The sequence below is a fragment of the Xyrauchen texanus genome, chromosome 30 (genome assembly GCF_025860055.1).
Source record: "Xyrauchen texanus isolate HMW12.3.18 chromosome 30, RBS_HiC_50CHRs, whole genome shotgun sequence".
Classification (NCBI taxonomy): domain Eukaryota; kingdom Metazoa; phylum Chordata; class Actinopteri; order Cypriniformes; family Catostomidae; genus Xyrauchen; species Xyrauchen texanus.
Genome location: NC_068305.1, coordinates 11488171 through 11507074, shown reverse-complemented (window position 1 = coordinate 11507074; position 18904 = coordinate 11488171). Strand labels below are relative to the sequence as shown.

Genomic DNA, 18904 nt, shown 5'->3' with positions numbered 1-18904 from the left:
GACAGAGCACCTGGTCATTGGGAGGAGGGGTGGTCTTCCTTGCCACCACGTCGTTCTGCACTTCAAACCGAGCATAGAATTAACATAACAGAGATGTGGTCTGAGTAGCCAAGGTGGGGTGGGGCTCCGCCCGGTACGCGCCTGGGATGTTTGTTTAAACAAGATAGGGCGTTCGTCCCTCTCGTTGCAAAGTCCACATACTGATGGAATTTAGGGAGCACTGTCTTGAGATTCGCATGGTTGAAATCATCAGGCGACAATAAACAGTCCGTTGGGGTGAGCGTTCTGCAGTTCGCTCATTGCCCCATACAGTTCACAGAGCGCTTCCTTAGCGTTAGCGCTGGGGGGAATGTAAACTCCGGTTATAATAACAGTGGTGAATTCCTGTGGTAAATAAAAAGGTCTGCATCTAACAGTCACAAGCTCCACCAGCGATGAGCAGTAACTAGAGACTAGCATAGAGTTCTTGCACCATTCCGTGTTGATGTAAACACACAAGCCACCACTGCAAGTCTTGCCGCAGAGAGCTGTATATCTGTCGGCATGAAACGAGGCGAGCCCGTCTAGCTGAATGGCGGCGTCCGGAACTCTGTCGCTGAGCCACGTCTCCATGAAAACAAAGACGCTGCTGTCTCTAAACTCATGCTGCGTAGCCTGCTGGAGTCGGATATAGTCCAGTTTATTGTCCAGGGAGCAAACATTTGAGAGCAGGATAGACGGGAGAGCCGGCTGGCTAGGGTTTGTTTTTAGCCTAGCATGGACCCCCGCCCGCTTGCCGCGCATCCGCTTTCTCGCACACCACTTACGACGTCCTCTCCCCCGGCCACCGGCATCAGGTGACGCTGAGGACTGGAGGCTTGGTCTCTGCAGCAAGCCGAGTATGCATAGCGCCTCCTGCAGGTCATCATGCAGCTTGGTTTTTGCATGAGTCTTATATTTCAGTAGTGCCTGGTGATGGTAGACATGAGCACCGGTTGCTCTGATGTCCATGTGCCGCAAAAGTCTGGCTTTTTTTAACAAAAATAGCACCATTTTTGGATCCGGAGTGGCCGCTGCGTACTACCGCGCCGCTATCTTGGATCACAGAAAACATGCCCACCCCATTTATTCCCAAATTTTTCAGCTTCCTGCAGGGAACATTGTGTTTCTTGAAGAAATACTATATAATTATTCTTATGTTTAAGAAAATAAATAACCTTCTTTCTTTTCATGCCATTCACATTCCACATGGAGAGATACAATCCACTCATATTAACATTTGACATTTTGACATATTAGAAAGAACAGATTGTGTGTCAATAATACAATTATAAAGACCACATTCGAACATTAGTGCCGCAGTTAGACCCTGAACTCCCCCCAGAACCAAACAAACATGCACATTAACCCCACACACAACAGTGTCAACAGGTGTCCATCCCTCTAAATTTAAACAGTCCGCCCAGGAGAGCCCCTGCAACAACTTTGCCATTGGATTTTTGGTGCTTCTGTAAAAATTTTGTGAGACAAAATTACATAACAGAAAATAATCTATAAAACAAACTCCAGCCAATAAGTAGAATAAACACAAAGAATGTCTCGATGGTTTGTTCCTCAACAAAATAAACTCTAGTGGCTAGGCAGAACAGCACAAAAAGAAACAAAAAATGCACCTAGCTTCCTCTGGCGGTCAAGTGTATGTTCAGTGAGACAAGCCCACTTGGAGTCACGTGAGAAACACACTGTGACTTTCTCAGTCCATTGATTTTATGAAAGAAATCACTTGTTGTGGGCATGTAAATATTTTGCACCCATCCTTAGTATCTATTCTCAATTGGGCTGGGAACTTCAGAGTAAAGGCAACCCTTCGTTGATGCAAAAGTTTCTTGAAGGAGTGCTGTAAAACAGTTAAAGGATGGGCAAGGAGGAGGCGAGAACCGGCTAGTCAACATAAATCATATTTAATAAAACTCAAAGCACAAACATAAACACACATGACGGACATGTCCGTAATTCTCCTCTCTCTCTCCCTGTCGCACCGTGTTGGCCTTTTCCCTCGCCTATTTTGTTTTTTTTTGTTGTTGTTGTTGTTGTTGTCTTCCCCTCCTGTCTCCTCCCAGGGCGAGGAAGGCGGGATGACCACGCGGACGTAAGATACACCCCGCCCCAGGGATGGGGGTGTACGTCATGCCGGTGGCACCCGGCCTGAGATAACGCCGGGAGGAGTGTGGAGCGGAGGGGGCGGGCCGGTCGGAATATCAGCGCCCGGTCCCCAATCAGCCTGATGAGGCGCGCGAGGGATAAAGGCGGCCGGTGACGATTGTTCGAGAGAGAGAGAATTACGGACATGTCCGTCATGTGTGTTTATGTTTGTGCTTTGAGTTTTATTAAATATGATTTATGTTGACTAGCCGGTTCTCGCCTCCTCCTTGCCCATCCTTTAACTGTTTTACAAGTGCTATTCCACAAAACATACTCCAACACAAAAAGACACAAAATGGCACCCAACTTCCACAGACAATCAAGTGTATGCTCAGCGAGTCAGCTCTCTTGGGGGCCATATGAAAATCACCAAAAAGGTTTACTCACCACATTGTCTTTATATAAGACAATGCTTGATGTGGGCATGTAAATATCTTTAGTATCTATTCTGAGTTTGGCAGGAAACGGAGTGGTGGTGGTGTAGTGGTCTAAACCACATAACTGGTAAACTGGTAATCAGAAGGATGCTGGTTTGATCCCCACAGCCACCACCATTGTGTCCTTGAGCAAGGCACTTAACTCCAGGTTTCTCCGGGGGGATTGTCCCTGTAATAAGTGCACTGTAAGTCGCTTTGGATAAAAGCGTCTGCCAAATGCATAAATGTAAATGTAAATGTGAAACATCAGTGCAAAAGCGAACTTCTGCTGATATAAATGTTTCTTGCATTCCTTGAATTGATCATGTTTCTCTCTTGTCAAATTCGCAAAGTCTGGGAACAAGAAAATGCTATGATTCTAAAGCAAAAAATCAAAAACTGAGGTTACAGTAAAGGCACTTATAGAAGTGAATGGGGACAAAGAAAGTAAATGTGGCCAATTTTTGGAGAGTTTAAATACAGAAATGTGAAGCTTATAATTTTATAAAAGCACTTATACATATACATTTTTCTTTAAAACTAGTGTTTTATCTGAGACTTGAGATTATATGATAAAGTTGTTAATATTGCCATATTGCAGTCGTTTTAGGGTTTTAGGGTTTGTTGATATTATATCGTCATTTTTAATATGTTATCACACTAAAATCATGTTTACATGCATATCCTTTATGTCTTGTGGCTAAACTTTTGAAACAGTGAGTACTTTAACGGAGTGGCTTTATAATTTTAAGTAGCATCTACCACACAGTGCAGCTGTTTGCACCCCAATAGTCTGGTGTAACCACAGAAATATGTGAAAAACCAAACAATAGGTATCACTGCAGTGGCGTGATGAGTAAAAGTCCTAGCAAACGTGGTTTGAATATGCGTTGTCCCAAATTTTTTCCCTTCCAATGTCCTGATTCCACTCTTAATATTTTATTTATTACTACATATAATAATAAATAAAAATGTATATAAATGTTGTTGTGGTGATTTAGTCACCATGAATGTCGAGTATGGTAAAATTGTTGTTAATATAGTAACCTTAGTTAATTTTATGGTTACCGTAAATTTACAAAAAATACCATGGTGAAACCATGGTTGATGTAGTAAAACGTCTAGGTTACGTATGTAACCTCCGTTCCCTGATGGAGGGAACGAGATGTTGTGTCAGAGAAGCGACACTAGGGGTCTCTCTTGAGCGCCGATATTCACCTCTGGACTATGAAAAAAGGCCAATGAGAGTTGGCAACCAGTATTTGCATGTCCGCTCCGGACATACGGGTATTTAAGCAGCGCAAATACGGGAGTTCATTCAGGATTTTTCTGAGGAGCCGAAATGGTCCGGCCACAACAGTGGCTCGGCTCAGCGACATGGCAGGGGAGACACAACGTCTCGTTCCTCCATCAGGGAACGGAGATTACATACGTAACCTAGACGTTCTCCTTCTGTCGCTCTCTCCACGTTGTGTCAGAGAAGCGACACTAGGGGTCCACTTATAAAAGCGCCATGCGCTGAGCCGTGTACGTGAACTGCTGATACAGGAGCGAGCAGGTATTCTTACGTGCAGGACGACCAACTGTATCAGGCTGCACGCACTCTTCCCCAATGCCCCATTTAAGCCATCAGGATTCCTTATTGTTACCCTGGAGGGGAACAAGGTGCTGGCCGCCAACCTGGGAACGGGCCAAGCCTGGCCAGGCCTCTTTCTCTCTATGTTTCTCGCATAGAGCAACTTAGGCAGGGGCCCTTACACGATTGAGGGAAGGGGTCTTAGCCCTTATTCAGGAAGGAGAAGACCCTGCGGAGGCCATGCCTACCCGAGAGGGAGGCAAGTTTAAGTGGCAAAACCATCAGAGGCCTGCTTAGGGCCTATGTGGAAAAGTCGGTGCGGTGGTGGATCCAGCCTATAGAGGGGAAAATACAGCACGGCAGCTGAGGCAGCCATGACTGCCTAAGGGAAACATGGGAGTCAGCTCGCCAGAGGGACAGAACCGTGGTGTTACACACAGGGGAGTCCGAAGGAGGCCTTACCTGTGGAGCACCTATACCAGTACAGGGTAGCTTACGGTACCGCGAGTGGCTTGGGTCAGCGAGTTCCTCCGCTGAACTGCGACCCACGAGGGCTAGGGAGGAATCGACCAGTGTCCCAAACCTGAGATCTCCTGGGAATGAAGGTGCACTGTTTCCCTGGTTAGGGGAAGGGCTTAGGTGCAAGCGATTCACCTGGTCAGATCGTGGGCATGCCACCGAGTTCTACGGGCTCGGTATCTGAGAGAACACGGGACGATACTGACTCAACTCTGAGATTGTATAATCTCGCAAAAGTGTTAGGTGTTGCCCAGCCCGCTGCTCTACAAATGTCTGCTAGGGCAGTGCCCCTAGCCAGTGCCCATGAGGACGCAACACTCCTGGTGGAGTGAGCTCGGACCCGCAAGGGGGGGCACGGCCTGGGTGTGATAAGCCAGGGAAATGGCGTCGACAACCCAGTGGGCGAGTCTCTGCTTGGAGACAGCATTCCCTTTCTGCTGTCCCCCAAAGCAGACGAAGAGCTGCTCAGAGCATCTGGTGCTCTGTGTGCGGTCCAGATAAATACGTCAAGCACGTACTGGAAACAGCAGTGAAAGGGCTGGGTCTGCCTCCTCCCGGGGCAGCGCTTGCAGGTTCATTACCTGATCCCTGAAGGGCGTGGTAGGAACCTTGGGCACATAGCCCGGTCGCGGTCTTAGGATCACGAAAGTATCTGCCGGACCGAACTCCAGGCAAGCGTCGCTAACAGAGAACACATGCAGGTCCCCGACCCTCTTGATGGAAGCGAACGCGATCAGCAGGGAAGTCTTGAGAGAGAGGGCCCTGAGTCCAGCTGAGTCAAGCGGATCGAAGGGGGTCTCTGGAGGCCCGTAGGACGACCGAGAGATCCCAGGAGGGGAACAGGTTAGGCCGGGAGGGAGTTATCCTCCGGGCACCTTTTAGGAACCTGACGATTAAGTCGTGCTTACCAAGAGACTTGCCGTCTACCATGTCGTGGTGGGCCGAGATAGCGGCGACATACACCTTGAGGATGGAGGGGGACAGCCTCCTCTCCAGCCTCTCCTGAAGAAACACGAGCACTGACCTAACTGCGCACTTCTGCGGGTCTTCAGCTCGGGAAGAACACCAGTCCGCGAACAGACGCCACTTTAGAGCGTAGAGATGCCTGGTAGAGGGGGCTCTGGCTTGATTGATTGTATCTATGACGGTCGGTCTTAGGCCGGCTAGATCTTCCGCATCCCGTCCAAGGGCCAGACGTGGAGGTTCCAGAGGTCTGGGTGCGGGTGCCAGAGCGTGCCCCATCCCTGAGAAAGAAGGTCCACCCTCAGGGGAATCCACCAGGGAGGGGCTGTCGTGAGGAGCGTGAGGTCCGAAAACCAAGTCCGGGTAAGTCCAGTAAGGGGCTACCAGAATGACTTGCTCCTCGTCCTCCCTGACCTTGCATAGCACCTGTGCAAGAAGGCTCACTGGGGGGAATGCGTACTTGCGCAGCCCCACAGGCCAGCTGTGTGCCAATGCGTCTGCCCCGAGGGGAGCCTCTGTCCAGGCATACCAGAGCGGGCAGTGGGAGGTTTCTTGGGAGGCAAACAGGTCTACCTGAGCCATGCCAAACCGGTCCCAAATCAGCTGGACCGACTGGGTGTGGAGCCTCCACTCTCCGCCGGGCAAGATTTGTCTTGACAGCACGTCCGCTATCACATTGAGGTTGCCGGGAATGTGAGTGGCGCGCAGTGACTTGAGTCGCTGCTGACTCCAAAGGAGGAGACGACGGGCGAGCTGTGACACATGGAGGGAGCGTACTCCGCCTTGGCGGTTTATGTAGGCTACGACCATGGTGCTGTCTGTCCTGACTAGGACGTGTTTGTTCCGAATTAACGGGAGAAACTTCTGCAGGGCCAGAAAAACAGCCAGCAGCTCTAGGCAGTTGATGTGCCAGCGCAGCGGGCCTCGGTTCCACCGGCCTGCGGCTGTGCGCCCGTTGCATACGGTGCCCCAACCCAATTTGGAGGCGTCGGTTGTGACCAGAACGCGTTGGGACACCTGCTGCAAGGGTACTCCTGCCTTTAAGAAGCAGAGGTCTGTCCAGGATTTGAAGGTTTGGCGGCAGGCAGAGGTAACTTTTATGTTGTGCGTGCCGTGGTGCCATGCTCGTCTCGGGACTCGAGTCCGGAGCCAGTGCTGAAGTGGTCTCATATGCATAAACCCCAGCGGCGCGGCCACCGCGGAGGATGCCATATGCCCCAGGAGCTGTTGGAAACGCTTTAAGCGGACCATGGCTTCTGGCTTGAAGAAAGCGAGGCATTTCAGCACTGACTGAGCACGCTCGTTGGAGAGACGTGCTGTCATTGTGACTGAGTCTAACTCCAGACCGAGAAAAGAGATGCTCTGGACCGGGAAGAGCTTGCTCTTTTCCCAGTTGACCTGAAACCCCAAACGGCTGAGGTGGCTGAGCACCTGGTCTCTGTGTGCGCATAGTAACTCTCGGGAGTGGGCCAGTATGAGCCAGTCGTCGAGGTAATTGAGTATGCGTATGCCGGCTTCTCGGAGCAGAGCAAGAGCTGCCTCTGTGACTTTTGTGAAGACGCGAGGGGACAGAGACAGGCCGAAGGGGAGGACTTTGTACTGATACGCCTGGCCGTCGAACGCGAACCTTAGGAAGGGGCGGTGTCGAGGGCGAATTGAGACGTGGAAGTACGCGTCCTTCAGGTCTACCGCTGCGAACCAATCTAGATGCCGGACGCCAGATAGAATTTGTTTCTGGGTGAGCATTTTGAACGGGAGTTTGGACAAGGTCCGATTGAGAACTCGCAGGTCCAAGATCGGTCGTAAGCTGCCGCCTTTCTTGGGTACAATGAAATAAGGGCTGTAGAAACCCTTCTTTGTTTCAGTTGGAGGGACAGGCTCTATCGCGTCCTTTAGTAGAAGGGAGGCGATTTGTTCGCGCAGGGAGAGGGCATGTTGGCCGTGTACTGCGGAAAAATGTACGCCCACGAAGGGGGCGGAGACCTGGCAAACTGAATTGCGTGAACCGAAGTGGAATGGTCCGTGCAGCCAGCGTGACGGGTTGGGCAGTGAGAGCCACGCTTCTAAACTCCGTGCTAGGGGCACCAAGGGGACGGGTTTTTTGGACGCACTCGGCGGGCTTCGCAGCGGTGCGGAACAGGTAACGCCGGCGCCGGGAGGCAACGTGGCGTCCCGAGGCTCTCGTGCTGAGAATGAACTCAAAGCACTTACCTTGCTCGCAGCACCGCAGGGGCGGGTTAATGACTGAGGAGGAGGTCTCGATGTTGGCGCCCTCTGGACTCGCCTGAACCGGCTGGCCGGGAACAGTCGTGGCGCTGAAGGCGGGACACCGCATCCATGGAGCCGGGACTGTTGAGGCCTGAAAGCAGAGTGCCGTGAGAACGGCATTTGCAGGCCATGTGCCCCAGAGACAAAGGAAATAGCTCTTTTATTGAGAATTTGGGTACCGCAGCCCGTGTTAGGGGTGCGGCAAATTAAAAACAAAGGATTCTCCTCCCGGCCCTCCACCGGGGACGGAGCGGTCTTACCACCTCGGAGCTAACGCCTTGGGCTCTGGGTGCGTTGTCTCAGGAGCGCCTGGGAGCCTTCCGGGTCCTCGAGGAGGTCCGTGAGACAGGGGGCGTGCGCTTCCCGCGGTTTGCTCGACGCTGGGGCTGAGAGCTGGGCCCGGGTTGAGGCAGAGCAGGGGTTTGCCTTCTGGCCATGGGAGGACGCCCACGGCGGGCAGACGGGGCATGGGCTGTGGCGGCAGACTTGCGGCGAGGCATGATGTGAGAGATGGCCTCCGTCTGCTTCTTCACCATGGAGAACTGCTGGGCAAAGTCCTCGACGGTGTCGCCGAAGAGGCCGAACTGGGAGACAGGGGCGTTGAGGAAGCGAGTCTTTTCAGCTTCATGTATCGCGACCATGTTCAGCCACAGTTGACGTTCCTGGACCACTAGCGTGGCCATCGCCTGCCCGAGTGCTTGCGCTGTGACCTTCGTCGCTCTCAGGGCGAGGTCGGTCGCTGAGTGCAGTTCCTGCAGCGTGTCGGGATCAGGGCCACCCCTGTGCATGTCGCATAGTGCCTTGGCTTGGTGGACTTGCAGGAGAGCCATGGCATGCAGGGCGGAAGCGGTGCGTCTGGTGGTGCTGTAGGCCTTCGCTGTCAGCGAGGAGGTTGCTCTACAGGTCCGGGAAGGGAGTACGGGGCGACCTCGCCAGGTGGTAGGGGTACCGGGGCATAGATGGATCGCAACCGCCCTATCCACCTGGGGAATCGCCTCGTACCCATGGCGTGCTCCGCCATCGAGGGTGGCGAGGGCTGACGAGCCTGTGGCGATGTGACGAGTGGAGAGGGAGGCAAGTCACCGCTACCTCGAGCACGGACGGGAATCAACGAGCGTGTCGGGGCGCGGGTGGTCCGAGGGGGCGTACCCGGCGGAGCTGCACCCGCTGCCATCCCCAAATCGCCTCCATCGCCAGCCGCATCGTCCTCAATCCCGTGGGAAGGAGCGACACGGGGGGCTGCTGGAGTGGCTTGCTCACGGTTGTAAGCAAGCCGCGACCGCAACGTTGTCATGGTCATGTTCTCGCAGTGAGAACGTGAACCATCCACAAACGCAGCCTCGGTGTGATCGCTACCCAGACACACGAGACAGCGCCTGTGGCCGTCGGAAGCGGAGAGCACTCTAGCGCATCCAGAAACAACACAGGGGCGGAAGGTCATCTTTATAAATACGCGTCCTTAAAAGGACGTTCAACACCGCTGTGTTTTTCTCTTTTAGAAGAAATTACTCTTTTAAATAAAATCACTCTTTTAGGGAAAAAACTCATGAGAGTTTTTAAATCTGCACTGTCGATGCGCCCAGGGGCAGGAATGCACAGCCGTGCAAACAGGAGAAAGCCGCTGTTGTGCGCCGTAGAATCCAACAGCATGCAGCAGAGGGATAACAGGAACTCGGTGTGTACACGCAGCAGTTGCGGACACGACCATCGGCTCCGAAGAAATTTTCTGAATGAACTCTCGTATTTGCGCCGTTAAATACCCGTATGTCCGGGGGCGGGACATGCAAATACTGGTTGCCAACTCTCATTGGCCTTTTTTCGTAGTCCAGAGGTGAATATCGGCGCTCAAGTGAGACCCCTAGTGTCGCTTCTCTGACACAACGTGGAGAGAGCGACAGAAGGGGAACCAAGGTTATTTTTTTAAGGTAAGGTTAGGTTTAGGGGTTGAAGTTAATATAGTGTGTCTGTGGGACACTAGAAAAACACAATAAACACACTGCAATGATGCCCATACTGTAAGTGCCTCACTGTAACCTCGATTTTTAAAGAAATTTGAAAGAAAAAGAGGAACAAGTCAAAAATATTTGTTGGTAATCAACATTATTCCACAAATGCTGTCGATTGAACTTTACTTCTACTGAATATGGAGCATTCCTTTAAAGTGAGGCATTTGTACAGCCATTGTATTGAAAACACAGAATGTGATATTCTTTAAATATCTAATTTTGTCTTTTGCTTAAGAAAGAAAGTTGTGTTTTGGTTGAACTGTTGCTTTTAGTTTAAATAGAGTTATGTGTACAATAACTCAATTCTGGAAAACCAGTGCCTTGTGTTTAATTTATTGTAGCTAGAGGAAAAAAGGCTTAGCTTAAGAAAAGATTGTCAGTAATTTAGCTTTTTTTATGAACTGTCTATTACGGTTTACATTCCTACATAGTGTTTATTTTAAGGATGATTATACTTTATTTGCAGTGTACTGTCAAAATGATGAAGCTACATTACTGGAACTCTACATTACTGGAACTTCACTCAAGAGTATGGTTTATGGAAAAAATTATTAAACTGCTCTAATATGAAACACATGAATGCACTTTGATGGCCTTTGCATAAACAACATTTGCGAGTCCATTGACATTGAAATTCTGCTGTCAGATTTCACATTTGAAACACTAAAATTCCTCTAGGTGTTGTATACTCTTGGAAGCATCAACACAAGCCCCGTCATTTTGATACTGACCGAAAGCAACAGCTGTGAGTTTGTCCACCGCTGTAGAGAGGTGGGATACAAAGAGACACCGCTCATGCAATGAGTCTCCAGTGTGGCTGTTACCATAGAGACACTCAGATGGCAATCCATCTGGATCTTATTCCTCTCAACTTCAAGATAGCCAGGATACTCCCTAAATCAGATTGGTGGGAAAATAAGCACCTCTAAAATGTCTCAGGGTTAAAGACGCCCAATTATTTTGTGCTCCAGTAGACTTTCGGATGAGGATGAGTCTGTACTCTTGGCCTCATGCCATCACAGTGAGGTACAGCAAGCACTTCAGAGTGGCTAAATAAATGAACTGACGCCTTGAAACTAGTAAAAAGAAGGCTTTGAATAATGGAATATTAAGGGATATTAATTCCAGCTCTATTTATGCTTTGGGTTGCATGTGTCAGTTATGTGTGGATGTATTTACAGAGAGTTTTGAGATGAAACAGCCAAGAGGATTATTTTGGAAGATGTAAATATATATGTATGATTTGGTTTCCAGGATTGTGTCAAGGGCCTTAGGGGAAGAATACTATTCAAAAGCCAATGAGTTGCTTACATAATGAACAATTCTAGTACATTACACAGTCCCAAAAGTGAACATTTGCACCCTGAAGTTTCCGGGGCGGGGGGTGGGGTCATTTAGAAATGACTGGATCCATATTCCAAGAAATTGTCTCCAACAATCAAAACACAGGTAACATCCACTTTTGTGAAAAATTACTGTGACTATGTATGCTCATTTTCCCAAACTGCATGTGAACGTTCTAGGCATGAATAGCATTGGTGTTTTGAAATCATTCAACTTGGAAATCCCAGAAGAGATGAGGAAGAAGTTGATTGAACTACATCAGACTGGAAAGGATTACAAAGCTAATAAAAAGGCTCTGGGAGTCCAACAAACCACACTGAGAGCCATTATCTCAAATTGGTGAAAACTTGGCTCAGTACTGAACCTTCCCAGAAGTGGCAGACCTTCCAAAATTCCTCCAAAAGCACAGCGATGACTCATCCAGGAAATCACAATTGATCCAAGGACAACATCTAAATAACTGCAGGCCTCTCTCACATCAAGAAAGGTCACCTTGTTCATGACTCCACTATCAGAAAAACAATAGGCAAAAATGGCATCCATAGAAGTGTGACAAGGCGAAAACCACAGCAATCCCAGAAGAACATTAAGGCTTGTCTGTTTTGCCAAAACACACCTTGATGATCATCAAACCTTTTGGCAGAATCTTCTGTGGACTGATGAGTCAAAAGTGGAACTGATTGGAAGACAGGAGTCCCTTTACATCTGGTTTAAACTGAAAACAGAATTCCACTAACAGAACATCATACCTACAGTCAAGCATGGGGATGATTGTGTGGGGATGTTTTGCTGCTTCAGGGCTTGCCATAATTGAGGAAAGCATGAATTCTGCTCTTCCTTTGTAGGAAAAAGTTTGAGCGCCTCTGGTCAAGGATAACCACATTATATTGTTTGGCCTGACGTTGGACTAAACAATTTGTCTGTGCAGGCTACTTCACTTTTGTGATTATAGGAGGGAGGGAGGGAGGGAGCGAGAAAGGAAGAAATAGAGAAAGAAAGAAAGAACGAAAAAAGAAAGAAAACACTTTACATTAATGTTCCTGTTATTAGGGTGTATAAAGAGGTAATTGATAACTAAGCAATATTATTGCATTATAAATCATTGATATGCAGTAATAACAACATTAATAAAAAGGTAACTTTAATGCAATACATGCTGAATAGTGAACATTTTAACTCACATGTTATAAATGCTTAATAAACCAACTAATTTCTACTTATATTAATCATAAACATAAAATGCATTAATTTATGGCACAATACAAGAAAAAAAAATATTATAGTGAGATTAAAGGGAGGGATTGTTCAATTTTGCTACAGTTTGCTTTGTGTATATTTACTGAAAAGTCTTGACCCACTTGTGTTGTCACTTTTGGAGTGGTGTCCCAACTTACCTAGTCCTAGATACTGAGAGTCTAGTTTTTATGCTCATTCACTGCATATATCATGCAATAAAGGCTGATGACCACCTTAAGGAACAAGTGATGGCAACTCCTTCATACATCATGTATCTTATTTAGATTAAGGTACATTTTCATAGGTTACTAACCTTGGGAGAAACCAGGCTCACTGTAGGGGCAAGTTCCCCTCTGTCTAAGCATCATGAATTTAAGGCCAATATTAGTTATTTATGTGCAGTGCAGGTCATGGTTTAAAATGAGTAAACTAAGTAAGTGTTAGAGGACGGTGTTTAAACAAAGATTTTGTATGAACTGTAAGATTAATGACTAATGTCTTTGAAGTCCATCCTGGATTAACTGCAGAAGTTCACATATATGCATTGTCCTTTGTTAGTTGGCTGATGAAGGGTTTTGTTAGCAATTAATTGATAGTATATTTATTCCATTTCAAGAGTGTAGTCCATCATTAGACCGAGGTGGTGCAGGCAGAGATAAGTTAGGTGCATTGCAGTTCAACCAGCAGGTCAATTTGTTGAGGTCTATCCTAAGTCCAAGATTCAGGCAGTGGCATATGAAGTATCCTCTGTCTTATGGTTGGAGTTATTTTCAGTTCATCCTCTGAAGTCCATCATAATAGACTGAAGTGATGTCTAGCTGGCAACCGCTGCATTTAGTCTTCATCACTCAGAGACACATAGCAGTGGAGATCGACACCAAGCAGGAACAGAGCTGGATCTGGCAAGACAAGATTTTTCCCAGTAAAACAAATGGAGAAGTCATTAAGGAATACATTCTTAATATCTTTAAATGCGCATTCTTTGCTTATCTACAGTTGCTGTGTCACGAACACGGAGACAGCAGCATCACACTTGAGTCATAATGTTCTTTTTTAAATCAGCTGCATAACAGTTATGTGTGCAAGTGCTTTACTCACACAGGAGATATCCAGAGCATGATAAACGGAAAAAGGGAGCAGGTCCAGGCTTCCAATGACGACAGCCTTGTTATTAGTTTATAAGAGTGTCTGTATGATCTGAACACTGTCCAGTTTGAGGAGATTCGTGCAGCGAACACATCACAAAGACGGTAGTAACAGATTGAGACTCTGGATCAAAATTCTGAATCTGTCACTTTACAATGAAAGGTAGGTAAGAGTTACATGTTCATTGACCCTTTAAATATTTCAGTTATATTCAAATGTAATATACAGTTAAATCATAATTCAAGTAACCACACATTAATGTTCAGGACTTGTTTTACCAACAAATTTCAGTTTATTATTTTAGGATTAATGCTTGTATTGAATGTGTGTGAGTGATTAAATATTATGAACCAGAACCTCCTTATAGCTATTATGACCTTTGCTAATATTCAGCTTTTACCTGATCCTTAACTATTTTAAACGTTTTAGATAAAATTCTACACAGAAAATACTTCCAAATTCTTGGCGTTTCCAAGTTTTGCTCAGACAGATGGATTATAGCCAAAATCTGACTAAACTACATTCTAAGTAGAGTTCAAAGTCTGGATGGTTAGTTGCCAAACATATAGAAGACTTATTGCAATGATTCAGTAACAAGCTGCAGGATTCTTGAGATAAGCCTGAACTTAAATTTTAGTATTAAACCTTTTTTGATACCTATGAATTGAAAATGTTTAAACATCTTCAAGGCATATTTTTGCAGATACAGTGGGGTCTCAAATCCATAAATAAAAAGAGATTTTATGGTTTTGAAAAATTGATTTGTGTGAAAGGTCTGATTTCTTTACTTCCATAGATGCACACAATATGCTCTTTGAAACGTCCTCAAATCATCCCGGGATAATGAATTGTTAGGTTATACACAAACTGTGGAGTCCATGCCGTCATTAAAGCACAAGCAGGACATTCCTGCTTTAGAAGAAATTCTCAAATTAATTTTTAAATTCAACTTTTTGCTTATAATACTATTCGTAAACAAAACCATCTGTATTAAACCAGAAAAATGCACTGGTGTTCTCAGGTTTTGGACTCCATTTAACGTTTATGATAATTTTTCAAGTCACCTTTGACCCACATATGCATTTTAGAGATTAAATAAAATTTTGTATTTGAAGTTTATGTTGATTAATCACAAAATATATAAATATATTTTTTAACATTTGACAGTGTCCCAATGGAATTAAATTCATCAGACTCCCTCTGCAATGACACAATTGCTTGGGTATGGCTGTCTTCTCTCCAACCACCATTTCTGGCTCTTGTCATTATCCTGGGAGTAGTGGGCAACATTCTGGTCCTCTGTGTGTTCTGCATCCAGCGGAAGCCTTGCAGTGTAGCAGATGTGTATCTGGGTAACCTGGCGGCTGCAGACCTCATCATGGTACTTTGTTTGCCCTTCTGGACGGTCACTATTGCCCAAGGCTATCAGTGGAACTTTGGTCAACTCATCTGCAAGGTGGTGAACACCGCAATCTCTATGAACTACTACTGCAGCATTCTCTTCTTGGTGCTGATCAGCGTGGACCGCTACCTTGCTCTGGCCAAACCCATGAAGCCCTGGAAACTTAGACGGCCTGTATGGGCCAAGTATATCTGCTTAGTAATTTGGGCAGTGGGCTTCCTGCTTAGTCTCCCAGCCCTGCTCTTCCGAAGAGTCAAATTGTTTCCAAACGTCGAGGTGGATGCCTGCTACCTAGTTTACCCTCATCCAGCCTGGGCGCTCCAATGGAATCTTACAATAAACGTGATTGGCTTCCTGGTTCCTCTGCCGATCATTTCATTTTGCACCTTTCACATGGTCAGGGCACTTAAAAATGCTGGTGTGGGGATCCGACCAAGTGTACAAACAGAGAGGAAAGCCACCCAGCTGGTTCTGACAGTTCTTGTTGTGTTTCTCTTCTGTTGGACGCCCTTCCATGTGGTGCGTTTCCTAGACACTCTAGACTACTTTCAGCTCTTACCTGGGTGCCTGTGGGAACACATCTTAGGGATCAGTGTACAGCTTGCTTCTTACTTGGGGTACAGCAATAGTTCAATAAACCCTTTCTTGTACGTCATAGTAGGGAGTCACTTCAGGAAGAGAGCTAAAGGGGTTTTTAGAAATCTTCTCTCTCCTAGATGGAAGGACAAGGCATCTGTGCTCACAAATGTCACTGTTAATAGTAAGTGGAATGACAGTCTCAAAGGATCACAAGACAAAATAACATCACTGGTCCTGAGACCTGTATGTGCAAACATTTCACACGTTTAATCTTTTACAAATACCTAAAATAAAGTTTTAGCTCTACTGGTAAAGTATTGCACTAACAACATGAAGGTCATGGGTTCAGTTCCAGGAAACGCACATACTGAAAATAAATGTATATCGTGAATGCACTGTAAGTCACTTTAGATAAAAGTGTCTGCCAAATGTTCTTTGAAATATAAATGGTTTCTTATGGCACCATATGTGTTTTTTTATGATTGTGGTTATCTATAAATTAATAATTTACTTGTGTATTGATTGTCAATAACGTATGTGGAAAATAAAATTCATTAGGTGTGATTTTATTTCTATAGTGTGTACAGTATAATGGATTTCTTTTCTCAAGTGTGCCTTTGTTGTTTGGCTTTTGTTGTCTAAGGTATCAACAGCCAACAGTGCTGGGTAGATTACTTCTGAAATGCAATCCAGTACAGATACAAGTAATTTGTATGATTTCATTATCCCTCATTTTGTGTCTGTTTAAAAGGGAGACAAGGACTGTGATTTTTAAATTGAGTTGGTAACTCTTACATGGAATTGAATTAGAGGTGGACGTGGACATAACATAATTGAGTGGGTACTGATAAATAGAGGTATAGCTGATCAGAACGGATTTCTGGTAAGTATTACTTTTTGAGTTGTTATTATAATTATCATGTTTGTTAGTGAGTGTATCACTTGTATGCAAGTGGTGTGGATACGGTAACTCACATATTGACACATATTTGTAGATGTGACTGTGCACATTGTGTTTGGGGTTTGAGGGTGGTTGCATGTAGTGTGGGCTGGTCTTGTGTGGCTCTGAGAAATCTCCCATTTCTCTTTCATGCACCTGGAATGCAGTGAGAGTGGCCAGCGTTGTCTAGCAGACTCTGCCTTACTCTTTAATGATGTTTTTTTTCTTTGTTCTTGTTTTTCGTTTTTGTATTTTGTTTTGTTATAGACTGATATTAATTCTGTTTATTCTAAGAGTTGATTTTCTTTTAAGATAGTTACTATTTGTATTAATAAAAAGTGTTGTTTGATTTTCGATTCATGCCTCTTGCTTTATTATTCTGTAAGAGTTGTGAGATTAGACCCAAGTGACCATATGTATTGGTATAAAGGAGTCCTTCTACCCTTTTTTAGAAAGTGGCATAGTTGTGCCAAAGTGTTTAAGTGTTCAAGAATTAATGCTTATAGCTTGAACTCCACTAAGATGGAAGAAAATGACAACATATTTGTATTTTAAAGATAATTAATTGTAATTAATATATAGGGAATTAGGAATAGGAATCAAAAGATTTACAGCTTTCTTTTTTCCTACTTTTTTAAATTGTTGATATTGTTATTTATTAATTTATTGTAATTGCTGATAACTTATTACAAAAGTATCCCTTACCTTTATGCCCTAACATGAGTTTCTCTCTATTAGAGAGCTTTTATGAGCAGAGTTTTACGACTCTGAAAACCTATTCTTTACTAATAATGTATGCTTTATATCAACAGTAAAGGATGAAAACATGTATTTGTAAAAACAACGTAATAATGTGTTTATAAACACATTACCCTAATTTTCGTATAACCATGAATCAGAATGCAATAAACATACCTTTACAAATGGTCCGCTCACAGTATATTTTTACATTTACATTTACATTTATGCATTTGGCAGATGCTTTTATCCAAAGCGACTTACAGAGCCCTTATTACAGGGACAATCCCCCCGGAGCAACCTGGAGTTAAGTGCCTTCCTCAAGGACACAATGGTGGTGGCTGTGGGGATCGAACCAGCGACCTTCCAATTACCAGATTACCAGTTATGTGCTTTAGACCACTAAACAACCACCACTCACAATATATTGTACAAGGGACTATTCTGAATTTGCATTTGGCATGCAACACCACAGAATCGTCAATAGTGCTACAGAAAAAGGTATACACATTTGAAATGATGCAAAAATGTCTGATAGGGGATGGCACTTGCCAGTTACTTGGCAGAATGAGGTCGATATCAGGGTGCTGGAATATTTGGGAGCAACATGTTGACTGGTTTTCAATTGTATTTATCAGTAAATATATTCAATGAATGCAAAATTTGAAAAAGTAATTCAGTTATCATAGCCTTTTTATTATTATTATTATTATTATTACCTGAAGGCTTGAAGGCCCAAGCTAGAGGTGCACCGATACTACTCGGTAGTACTCATATCTGGCCGAAACTGGGGGGTAAAAACTTGTAGTCAGTATCAGTGTCATCATTTCATATTTCTGAGTACAAGTATATTCATATAATGATGTGACTGCACATGAGTGCATAGTGCTTCTAAGACTAGTTTGAAAATATGAGAAACATTTGAATGTATTTAAACTAGGGCTATCAATCAATAAAAAATTTTAATCGAATTAATTACATGGTGTCCTGGTTAATTAATCATGTTAATCGCATATACAAATATTTGCTGAAAAAGCCCATCATGTAACAATAATTCAATATTTAAAGATTATACATATTTATATCAATATATAATTATACATAGTTATATTTAAATATTTAAAAATTATATATATATATATATAAAAATATTCACTTAATTAAAATGCATTACATTCTTGTAGTAGAAGAGTTAATAATTGATAAGACAATACAAAAAGCAGCTTTAGAATACAGTGTATTGTTTACTACCATATTATTGAACATAAGCCAATCATTGGCATACAGTTAACAGCAATCCATTTCACAATTGAATTGAATCGGTTGGAGATTTATAATGAGGGCTTGTTTAAGAGCCCGTCAATTTACACCTGCATCAGACATGCTTTTGTAGTGTTTCGGGTGCGTTGCATCATAAACATAAATTGTTTAGTTCACGCTTTCAAGTTAAATATAGTTTAATATTCAATCTTTAAACACATCTTGAGATCCCTTCGCATTTGTGTCCCATCAAGTATTTTGAATGCAAGAATGTAACGCAAGTTTGCATTGTTCTGCCTACTGAGGTGTTTTCTTCACTGTATAAACAGC

General features: G+C 44.7%; 1 protein-coding gene across 1 annotated transcript; it reads left to right on the top strand.

Moving 5' to 3' along the window:
• The first annotated feature begins 13732 nt into the window (after positions 1–13732).
• On the top strand, positions 13733–16979 carry LOC127624369 (B2 bradykinin receptor-like). Its single transcript, XM_052099163.1, has 2 exons — positions 13733–13817; positions 14823–16979. Exon 2 carries the CDS (start codon positions 14830–14832, stop codon positions 15904–15906), a length of 1077 nt encoding a protein of 358 aa, XP_051955123.1. The 5' UTR covers positions 13733–13817; positions 14823–14829; the 3' UTR covers positions 15907–16979.
• Positions 16980–18904: the final 1925 nt, after the last annotated feature.

Bases quoted from the DNA above. Each gene is read 5' to 3' on its own strand.
- LOC127624369 (XM_052099163.1), top strand. From the start codon at position 14,830: ATGGAATTAAATTCATCAGACTCCCTCTGCAATGACACAATTGCTTGG.